This window comes from Oncorhynchus gorbuscha, linkage group LG19 (genome assembly GCF_021184085.1).
Source record: "Oncorhynchus gorbuscha isolate QuinsamMale2020 ecotype Even-year linkage group LG19, OgorEven_v1.0, whole genome shotgun sequence".
Taxonomy (NCBI): domain Eukaryota; kingdom Metazoa; phylum Chordata; class Actinopteri; order Salmoniformes; family Salmonidae; genus Oncorhynchus; species Oncorhynchus gorbuscha.
Genome location: NC_060191.1, coordinates 21,658,492 through 21,669,486, shown reverse-complemented (window position 1 = coordinate 21,669,486; position 10,995 = coordinate 21,658,492). Strand labels below are relative to the sequence as shown.

General features: G+C 43.4%; 1 protein-coding gene across 2 annotated transcripts; it reads right to left on the bottom strand.

Moving 5' to 3' along the window:
• Positions 1-230: 230 nt before the first annotated feature.
• On the bottom strand, positions 231-8,765 carry LOC124005830 (nuclear receptor subfamily 1 group D member 2-like). 2 transcript variants are annotated; one of them, XM_046315429.1, is made up of 8 exons: positions 8,316-8,765; positions 4,804-5,031; positions 4,486-4,574; positions 4,198-4,342; positions 3,286-4,010; positions 2,852-3,028; positions 2,313-2,514; positions 231-1,654 (listed from the first exon to the last, which is right to left on the bottom strand). In XM_046315429.1, exons 1-8 carry the CDS (start codon positions 8,497-8,499, stop codon positions 1,458-1,460), a joined length of 1,947 nt encoding a protein of 648 aa, XP_046171385.1. In that variant the 5' UTR covers positions 8,500-8,765; the 3' UTR covers positions 231-1,457. The 2 variants fall into 2 exon arrangements, with proteins under 2 accessions (XP_046171385.1, XP_046171386.1); XM_046315430.1 differs by lacking the exon at positions 8,316-8,765 and having other exon boundaries at positions 4,695-4,837.
• Positions 8,766-10,995: the final 2,230 nt, after the last annotated feature.

Sequence of the window (10,995 nt, the reverse complement as noted above, 5' to 3'; positions counted from 1 at the left end):
CCCCGCACCAGGCTTCCTGTGCGTGTCCTCGGTCCAGTAGGTTTTCACATTCCGTTTGTTGTTTTTGTATTGTTCGTTTCTTTCTTTATTAAAGATGTATCGAACTCACCACGCTGCATTTTGGTCCGACTCTCCTTCGACGGAAGAAAACCGTAACATGCATCTCAGTGCAAGAGGCATCACTACAGTCCCTGGTTTGAATCCAGGCTGAAAAAACTCAACACCGTAAATAACTTCACTTGTATTTATTTCTACTATTTATATATAGACATTTATATGATAGATATATAGCATAACTATTCATTACAAACGGCAATCTTGTCAGTAAATGGAGACAAATACAGACTGTTCAACAACAACAAAAACAATAGATGGGAAACTATCAGTTTTAAAGTCAGTGCTGAAATGTCAGGAGGCAAAGTCAAAACCACCCAGTAACTCCTCACTGTGAGGAAGGTGGGGAATCAGTTAAGGAACACTTCAGTGTCATCGTGTTCACATCATGCACACATGATGTGGGTCTGTGCTGACATGTGTGATTTTGGAGGTTGACGGTCCACAACACAATGTGCAAAGTTGTGTTGCTGAAAAAGTGTACTATCAACAACTCCCCAGAAGGAGGCGTGGCAGTAGCAGCTAACAAAGACACGCAAAGATGAAATATTCAGACAAATGAAATACCCTACACAAAGGACAGTAAACATAACAATACAGTTGAACAATTCAAAAATAAATATACGAGTCCTTCCTCGGAGGGTTGGGAGGAAAATGTCAAGTTGTTCACTTAAGGATAGCCATGCAATTAGGGCAATTATCAGATTCATCAAGCATTCTTTTTGATAGATAGATGTTTACATTGAGTCTTGAGGGCTTTTATCAAACCTATTGGGTCAAAAACAGTGACCATTTGATATTGCGCTTCGAATGAAACATCCAATAGGTGGCATAATCATCACATTCACACTGCTCGCGAGCAATTCACTTTGGAATTAAATGGATTTAACAAACAAACCAAGTAGTTCTGCACTTCATCATTTCAAAATGTCAATATAGCATTTCTTCATCTTTTTCTTTAAAAATAGAAAGGTGCCTCTAACTTGGTAAAACCACAAGCCCCACCCACACACACACACACACACACACACACACACACACACACACACACACACACACACACACACACACACACACACACGAGCAATAGCTCAGTTCTCAAGCCTTCAATGACTAGAGTACAGTATCTTCTCTTCTTTGACCTTTGTCCCTATCAACATAGTTCAAAAGAAGACCTTCTCAATACATTCTGGAGAAAAACACTGAGTTGGTTGACTGCAAACAGTAGGTCCCTAAGTTCTCCCCTGGGTCCTGGTATAGGAGTGGCAGACGAGGCCAGTCCTGGTTTCAAAGTGTGGAAGGAGGGTATTAGGAGTCAGATGAGCCCTATTGTGAGTGTCCCATTACAAGTGCACTTTGAAGGCCAGCAGTTCTTCAGAGTGTATGTTGTTGAGGGAGCGCAGCTCGGGCAGCTTCAGCAGCAGCTTGGTGAAGGTGGTAGTCTCGTTGGCGTGGTTCTTCATGATCAGACTCTGCAGCGCTCGGATCAGCGTGTCTTGCAGCGCCTCCACTGACTTCAAGTCCTGGATCCCCGAACGATCTGATCACAGAACAGAGCATAAGAACAGTCTGTATCAAACAAGGCTTTAGGTTTCATCGTACACATAAGTATTTTGTGTTATCACCAGTGGCTGAATGGTATGTACAGGACTGCGTTTTAAATGGCACTTTTGACCAAAGTAGTGCACTATATACAGTCAGCCAACCAGTTAGAGGACAGCCAGACAACCAGACAGCCAGAGGACAGCCAGCCAGCTAACCAGAGGACAGCCAGCCAACCAGTCAGCCAGAGAACAGCCAGCCAGCTAACCAGAGGACAGACAGCCAGAGTACAGCCAGAGTACAGTGATATGAGGACAGTGTGTTTACAATTACAGTGTGTATAAAAGGACACTGTTTTACAAGGACACTGTTTTACAAGGACACTGTGTTTGACAAGGACACTGTTTACAGGGACACTGTGTTTTACAAGGACACTGTTTACAGGGACACTGTTTTACAAGGACACTGTTTACAGGGACACTGTGTTTTACAAGGACACTGTTTACAGGGACAGTGTGTTTTACAAGGACACTGTTTACAGGGACACTGTGTTTTACAAGGACACTGTTTACAGGGACACTGTGTTTTACAAGGACACTGTTTACAGGGACACTGTGTTTTACAAGGACACTGTTTACAGGGACAGTGTTATTTACCGGCAGAAACGAGGACGACGGCAATGAAGAGGCTCATCTCATCCTTGTCCAGCTGCAGAGCGGCCAGCTTCTCGCTGAAGTCACACATGGAGGTGAGCAGCTCCCCGGCCCGCAGCAGCTCCAAGCTGTAACACTTCCCCGTCAGGAAGGTCACGGTGCGCTCGGACACATCGAACAGAGAAGCGAAGCGCACCATAAGCACCTGGAGAGAGAGAGGTGGGAGAGAGGGTGTGTTAGAACGGGGGTTTATGGTGACTAGCACTATGGTGACTAGCACTATGGTGACTAGCACTATGGTGACTAGCACTAGGCAACATACTGGCAGAATTTAACAGTGATAATGCCCACCTAACTCAGGTAGAGAGAGTTCTATGTTGAGTTAAAATACACTGATACTCTACCATAACATATCTACAGACTGTAATGTATTTAGCCAATTCAACACTCAGAGTTAATAAGAGTGCAATGTTCAGTTGGAACACGACAGCCAGAGTTGGGAAATATCTATTTTTGGTGTCAGAGAGTCCAGGGATTCTTACCTCAAACGTTCCGTTTTTGAGCAGGCTGACTTGGTCGTACTCTGGGAGGTCTCGGAAGCCCGGAATCCTCTTGGCAAACCCCACAACCTCGCGCACGGCCGGGATGAAACTCAGGGAGAACTCCTCCCAGATCTCCTGGCTGCGCTGGCTGGGGTCCACATAGAGACTAGGAATGACCTGGGGTGACAAGAGTCGAGAACAGGGCCCTCAGTTGTGGAAAGCAGGACACAGGAGCAATAACGCAGAAGAAACTAAATGGGGGGATTTAGAGGATAGGCCTTTTTAGGTATTTTCCATGTGTGCTTTAGGCATGGTTATGGGGTAATTTCAGGTGTGTAGTATACAATGCATTTCTACTGTAACATTTTGTAAAGAGACCTCCAATCTCCTCAATGTTTCAACGAAGGCCAATTAAATGATAAAAGGACACACACCAAGTTTGTCTTGTGGTCCTGTAGGCTGTATGATGGTCCACTGTAGCCATTGGAGACAGTCTGTACGTTGTGCATTGTGTTATCGCTCCTGTGATGGAGGCTGCAGGAGTCTTCTGGCATGCCACCACTGGGGGCGCCGTTTAGCTGCGCAGGCTGCTGCTGGTAAACAACTCTCTCTTCCCGGTAGGGAACGTTGGAGACTTGTTGATGAATGTTGCAACTAGGCTGGTAGCCCCTGGCATCGTTGTTGCAGCGGTTCCAGCTCTCCTGCAGTTCCTCCATGCGGCTGTCTCTCCTGTCTTTTACAGGTTCCCCGGCGACCTGCGAAGGTGACTCCTCCGCTTCCTCTTTGATGGACTGTTGCTGCTCACGGCGGTACGTGAATGTGCCCTGGTGACACACCCTGGAAGGAGGAACCTCGTCATCACCGCTATCCGACGAACAGGAAGAGGCGGAGCTAGAGCTGGTCTCCAGGGAGTCTTGAACGGAACGGGGTGAGGAAGGGTTGGAGCCTGATGAAGACGAGCTAGATGAGGAAGAAGAGGCAGAGGAAGAGGAGCTGCCGTCATTGGGGAGCCCTTCCATGGGGCAGGGTGGACTCTGGGTGCCGTGGAGCATACTGTGGAGCTGGCTGTTGTTGTTCATCATCATGTTGTTCATGGCGTTCTGCATCTCCAGCAGCATGCGCTGCTTCTCTCTCTTTGGGATGCGGCCAAACCTAACAGCTGGAGAAGGAAATCAAATATAACACACATGAGTACATATATCACTAATAAGGGCTGAAATATCCCTACAGTCAGTCAATCCATCAAACTTGTAAAAGGAAACCCCCTCACCCCCATGAACCATTGTATTTCCGTTTGGGATAAATTCCATTATTATTTACATGTACATTTAAAAGTGGAGACTCACAGTCTCTAGACATGCCCACAGCCAGACACTTCTTGAAGCGGCACTGCTGACAGCGGTTCCTGTTGATCCTTACGACGGTGCAGTTCTCCATCTTCAGGCACTTCTTATACCGGATGCTATGCTGGATGCTCCTCCTGAAGAAACCCTGAGAACAATCACAGAGAACATTGTTTGTGCGCAGTTATTACCACGTTAAAACGCGGATGACACAGAGCCACTGAATAACATGAATGAAACCTTGGACTGGCCGTGTGGCATTCCATGAGAAGCAGTCAGGACTAGTCTTACCTTACAGCCCTCGCAGGCGTGGACGCCATAGTGGAACCCTGAGGCCACGTCACCGCACACCTTACACAACAACACCATGCCGTTGATCTCTGTAAGGAGAAGTGCACAGCAATGTTACTACTAATTCACACCTCTCTAACAAATGTACTGGTCCACCTGTACATGATAATGACTCATGTAGACTTGAGAAAACGAAATGCACCTATTACCTGGATTAGTGTGGCAACTCATACATGCATTTCCTATCCTTTGCCATTCTGAACATATCTAGTATCCTTTGCCATACTGAATGTATTTCCAGGACTGAAATACACTCACTGGTGATGCTGCTCTTAGCGGAGGTAGATCGCCCAGTCTTCTCTGTGCCGTGGCTACGTGGGTGCTTGGCTGTTGTAGTGCGGGCGATGTCCACCATGATTCCTACTGCCCGGCTTGGCAGTGAGGGATGAGGTGGAGAGGAGCACAGGTAGCTGCTGCTGCAACTGTCACTCAAACAAGACTCCGGGCTGGAGGCGGAGCCAGAAGAGATGTAAGTTATTACACCACCTGAGGGGAGAAGGAAAAAAAAAACACAAAAGGTTATTGGAAAATAAATCAAATGTCATATCAAAAACATAATATTGAAGTCGAAATATTTTGTAACAACTAAGAGAGACACAAATGAGTTTTTATCCCATTGTATGTCAGAGTAAGGTTATAATAGTGATGGAAATCGACCAACTATTTCAAAAGGTAAATAATAAACCATATATAAACCATAAAACATCTGCCTGAACATCTGCCGTTTTTCTCCCCAATTTCGTGGTATCCAATTGTTTAGTAGCTACTATCTTGTCTCATCGCTACAACTCCCGTACGGGCTCGGGAGAGACGAAGGTTGAAAGTCATGCGTCCTCCGATACACAACCCAACCAAGCCGCACTGCTTCTTAACACAGCGCGCATCCAACCCGGAAGCCAGCTGCACCAATGTGTCAGAGGAAACACCGTGCACCTGGCAACCTTGGTCAGCGGGCACTGCTCCCAGGCCCGCCACAGGAGTCGCTGATAAGCGATGAGACAAGGACCAAGCCCTCCCTAACCCGGACGACGCTAGGCCAATTGTGCGTCGCCCCACGGACCTCCCGAGTCTCTGGTGGCACAGCTGGCGCTGCAGTACAGCGCCCTTAACCACTGCGCCACCCGGGAGGCTTGACCTGTTTTTACCACCTCATGCCTGGCGATACAATAACACCACTGTTACATAACAAGCTGGCTCTATGGGTGTTTATTCTAAACAGCACAGCAAAGCCTGCAGTCCCAGCCAGGGTCATGCATGTCACCATTATTGACGTTTTTTTTTAGAACAAAAACACAAATAATCACAAAAATACTTCATTTAAAGAGGTTTGGGCACAGGGTGACAAAGTGTGTTACATGACACACAGAAACATAATCAAAATCGCAAATATCTTCCTTTTGACCTAAATGACTTAACCCTTAATTATTTTGTGGGGGAAAAGATATTTCACCCAATTTCTTTGGGAGCTTGGGGGTCCCTATTAATATATCCATCATAAAATGTGTCTAGTTTTCTATAATACATATGATAAGCGGAATAAGGAAAAGAAGCAATATATGAATTGGAACGGGTTTTATTTAGACAAACATCAACCACAAATAGTTCCAACCAATCACAATTAGAAGCTTTAAAGTCAAAACATCAAGGATCAAATAAACAAACTACAACTAACACCTCATGTATAAATGTTTCTCACATTTCATATAAACATATAAACCAATATCCAAATGACTGTGTGTGTGTGTGGTGTATGTGTGTGTTTGGAGGGTATAGCCTATATGTGCGAGTGTGTGTGTGTGTTTGAGTGTTTCTGAATGTGTGTTTGTGTGGGTTAATGTTTGAATCAGTGTTTCTCTTTTTGACAAAGCACACTCTGATTTCCTATTCTGTGTGGAACCTCAGGAAGCAGTTGCTGGTGGATGTGAAACAGAGGTGGACATCACAATTCTGGCACTTGGATTTTGGTGTACCTTGCGTCTCCCCTTCTTTTCAGCCATAATCATCTAGTGGGCCGTGGCATCCAGGTGCACATCAGGGACTGGAATTGGAGCAGTGGGCCCTTTTCTCCTCATACTCACCAGCAATTGTGGAACTGGGACAACCTTTCTTGCGCTCCAGACTATTTCCACTTTTGCATAGGCCTTCAGCGATGTATAACTTGAAGGTATACAGCTTATTTGTTCCTTCTTTCTCATGCCAGTCACCTTACAATCTCTTCAGTAGAGCAGCCAGGTGGTCACGATGATCATATCCAGGAAGTGAAACACCAGCCTGTCGTACCACCTCCTTGATCTGATTTTGTTCCGGTACAGTGCAATCAGTGAGTCAAGCAGATCCATCCCACCCCACCCATATTCAGGAGACTTAGGTGATCATCTTTCGCTTGAGATCCCACCTGTCAACCTCAGGGATTTTTTGATGGCAGATAAAGATAAATTATTTCAGATAAAATGGGATGTCATGTTTGCAGTGGCTGGTAAAAGTTAGTGAAACCAAAGAAAAAAAGCATTAAATGCAATCGCTCACCTCAGTTACTGCTTTTTAATGATTTATTTTTAACCTAAGCTTTGGGCTGTAGTTACTATGGTTTACCAATTTATTGTTGTTTGTTGAAACAAGTATCAAACCATATGACACTGACAACACATACAAATACATGTACGAACACAAGTTTGCATTGTAAAAAGAAATCGTCATTCCAGTGGGTGTACCAAGCCAGAAGGCGGTAACTGCCAGATAATGCCAGAGGTCAGGGTCAATATGAATCCAAAATAAACTGGGAAAAAAGACAACAGTTAACATCTCCAATGATCTGACTACAATTCATTTGGCTCCACAATTAAAAAACACTGAAGTCATTTTTCTAAGTTTCCATTTATGAGCAGTTACTGCTCTTTTGCTTGACAGGGCACAAAAATATATCTTATTTTAGTTTCTGGCAAAATCAAAGTTATTCTTGTAGTCATTGGTGTTAAATAACATTATTACATAAGAATGTAGACATTAAACCAAATGCTTAAATATGGGCTAAATAAGACAAACTAGGAAAATAATACACATGCTGCTTGGTGTACTGTCACAAAATCAACATATATATTATACTATGTAGCCTTAAATGTAGTTAATGGTCTCGAAGACCTGGCCATGATTACCTAACCAGCTACGACTATTCTCTTCCAAAACCCACCCACATGTGGAGCTGTCATGTCTAAGAGATTAAATCTAGGTCACCAAAACAGCCTCATTCAGGCTCACGTGGACCTGCATGCCGCCCGCGAGTTTAGACTCAGTGCAGATTTATGCACTGATTGCGTCACAGCCTCTTCTCGACCAATGAGCAGTGAGAGTCGAGAAGCATCGGCACATGGCTAGGCAGCTTGGTTCCATGTGAGGTGATGCAAAGTAGAACATTGTAGTGTCAAAACAAACAAAAACGTAGCACAGTGGCATTCCTAACCCAATATACATGGCTTGACAATAAGCAGACCACAAAAGCTAAATAATCCATTAGAAGGTTTCTAATTGTGGTCCACATATAACGTTTAAAAAGCACACAACTAAATAAAATGTGGACAGGTAAATCAGATTGCACAAGCTTTTTTCTAGAACAGATTCTTAGCACGACACATTGATTCTAGACAGCAACAGTAACACTATATTTGTAACAAAGTAACACATTTGCAAAAAAGTAACTGATCAATGTAGCGAGAGGTGGACACTTCCAATTACATGTAACATTGTAATAGCACGGATAATAAAGCCGGTCTTACCAGTCTTGATTGATCCCATGTCTGCAGGCGCCTTGATTCCGTGAATATTTGGAGAAAGCAACCTATGCTGACTAAATGTCTTGTCAATAACTCGCCAGTTTGACTTTAAGGATTGCAAAGTTCTATTGTCCTTAGTAGCACAGTGGTTACACTGTAACAAACTCAAATTAAAAGCGTCGATCATCTAAAGCTCAACACTGTATATTAATTCAGTCTCAACTACATTTCTGTAGTAAATATTGGTAGCATGAATATAATTATCTGCACTCTCATGTCAGTATCCTGAACAAAACAAGTTCCCGATCTTCTTTCAGTCAAAATTCCCGAGACGTTTATGCGGCATCTAATACAACCTGAATAGTTTTTGTACATTTAAAAACATGTAACAAGATGAGACGCTGGACGAACTCCCTTGTTGAACGACTTTTCTGTACTCAATGTTCTAAATAGTGCGTTAACCATGTGACCCAGTTGTCAGCCACTCCCACTTGCCTTGGGCGCTTGAGTCACTTTAACCCAGTGACACACTTTTACAGACCAGAGGCAGAGTTAAAGGCTCAGTGCACACAAAAACGTGAATTATCTGTGTTATACATACAAACACTATATATCCACACTATGAGCTTGGAATAATACTATGAAAATGATAATGCCCTTTAGTGTACGAGCTGTTTGAAAAGACCACCTGACATTTCAGCCTGATTTGGTGGGATGGAGTTTTGGCCTGCCTGGCGACAACACCAGGCGGAAAATTAGTTAATATACAAATAAGAGTTCCAAACCTCTCTGCCAATAACTAGTTTTCATCTCCCCACTCAGACCACTCCCAAACAGTCCTAGCAAAATTACTGCTTGAGAAATTGCTATTTTCTGAGAAGTTAATTGTTTTTTCCATTAAAATGGAAAAACAATCACACTAAGATACTTAATTGTTACCAAGAAATGATTTGATAGAGATAACCAAATAATGGCTGCATTGGACCTTTAACACAATTGATAAACATAATCGGGACTGCTCCAAGCCAATCTCTGGACTGCTCTCAGGTTGACTGCCTCGCCTAACGTGAATCCATAGGCAGTGCATTGTGATGATCCATCCTCCATTGGATAACGTCAAGGTGGTACAGAAGGAATGCAACATATGTATAGTTCAGAAATAGAACTCAAAAACTACAAACTCCTAATGGTACATAGGGGTACTACTATTATTAATGTCAATAATAAAGAATATGCTAGAAAGCTTTGTGTCCCTACTGGAAAGTTACACAATCTGTGTGCATACAAATTTGAGCACTGATGTCATCAACATTCAAAAAGCCTGTATCATTCCTATCATGTACCTTCTGCTCTAGTAGTCACACAGTGCAGGTAAAAGTCTGTCAACATCAAATGCCAGATGTATTTTGACAGGCAAGAGTTAGTTTGATTAAAAGTAATCTGGCTAATACTACTGATGAGTGAGTGTACTTCTATTTCCATGTGAGATGGAAATAGATATTTGTTGTTATTATTGGAATGACCTGCATAAGTAGTAAATATTTTGGTAAAAGTATTGTTTTTATGTATATTCATGCAGCTTAAAATCATTGTTCAACCGAGCATCTAAAACATTGTCCAACAGATTGCGCTTCTAAAATGCTTACGTCCATTTTCAACAAAAATAATAAATACAAAACCAAGAGATATTGCCATACCGGTTATTCATTTCATGGTTTAAACCTCAGGGCCCAAAGTTACTGTAGTTTCATTGAAATCATTTCATGTCCATTTAGAACAGCTGTTCTTTAGGAAGGGTAAAACAGCCACTTATTGGACTGCTGCAAAGCCACATTGGCATGTTGTACATACAGTGCATTCGGAAAGTATTCAGACCCCTTCACTTTTTCCAAATTATGTTACGTTATTAAAGCCTTATTATCCTTATACATCTACACACAATACCCCATAATGACAAAGCAAAAGCAGGTTGTTAGAAATTTTTGCAAATTTATACAAAAGAAAATGCATCCTGTTTCCATTGATCATCCTTGAGAGATTTCTACAACCTGGGAGTCCACCTGTGGTAAATTCAATTGATTGGACATGATTTGGAAAGGCACATACCGGTCTATATAAAAGGTCCCACAGATGATGGTGCATGTCAGAACAAAAACCAAGCCATGAGGTCGAAGGAATTGTCTGCAGAGCTCCGAGACTGGATTGTGTCAAGGCACAGATCTGGGGAAGGGTACCAAATAATGTCTGCAGCATTGAAGGTCCCCAAGAACACAGTGGCCTCCATCATTCTTAAATGGAAGAAGTTCGTAACCCCCAAGACTCTTCCTAGAACTGTCCGTCCAGTCAAACTGAGCAATCTGGGGAGAAGGGCCTTGGTCAGGGAGGTGACCAATAACCCGATGGTCACTGGCAGAGCTCCAGAGTTCCTCTGTGGAGATGGGAGAACCTTCCAGAAGAACAACCATCTCTGCAGCATTCCACCAATAAGGCCTTTGTGGTAGAGTGGCCAGACAGAAACCACTCCTCAGTAAAAGGCACATGGGAGCCCGCATGGAGTATGCCAAAAGGCCCCTAAAGGACTCTCAGACCATGACAAACAAGATTCTCTTGTCTGATGAAACCAAGATTGAACTCTTTGGCCTGAATGCCAAGCGTCACGTCTGGAGGACATCTGGCACTATCC

Bases quoted from the DNA above. Each gene is read 5' to 3' on its own strand.
- LOC124005830 (XM_046315429.1), bottom strand. From the start codon at position 8,499: ATGATCGACGCTTTTAATTTGAGTTTGTTACAGTGTAACCACTGTGCT. The intron at 2,515-2,851 runs GTAAGAATCCCT...CTCTCTCTCCAG, and splicing joins TCAAAAACGGAACGTTTGAG to GTGCTTATGGTGCGCTTCGC. The intron at 1,655-2,312 runs GTAAATAACACT...TTCTGTGATCAG, and splicing joins CGTCGTCCTCGTTTCTGCCG to ATCGTTCGGGGATCCAGGAC.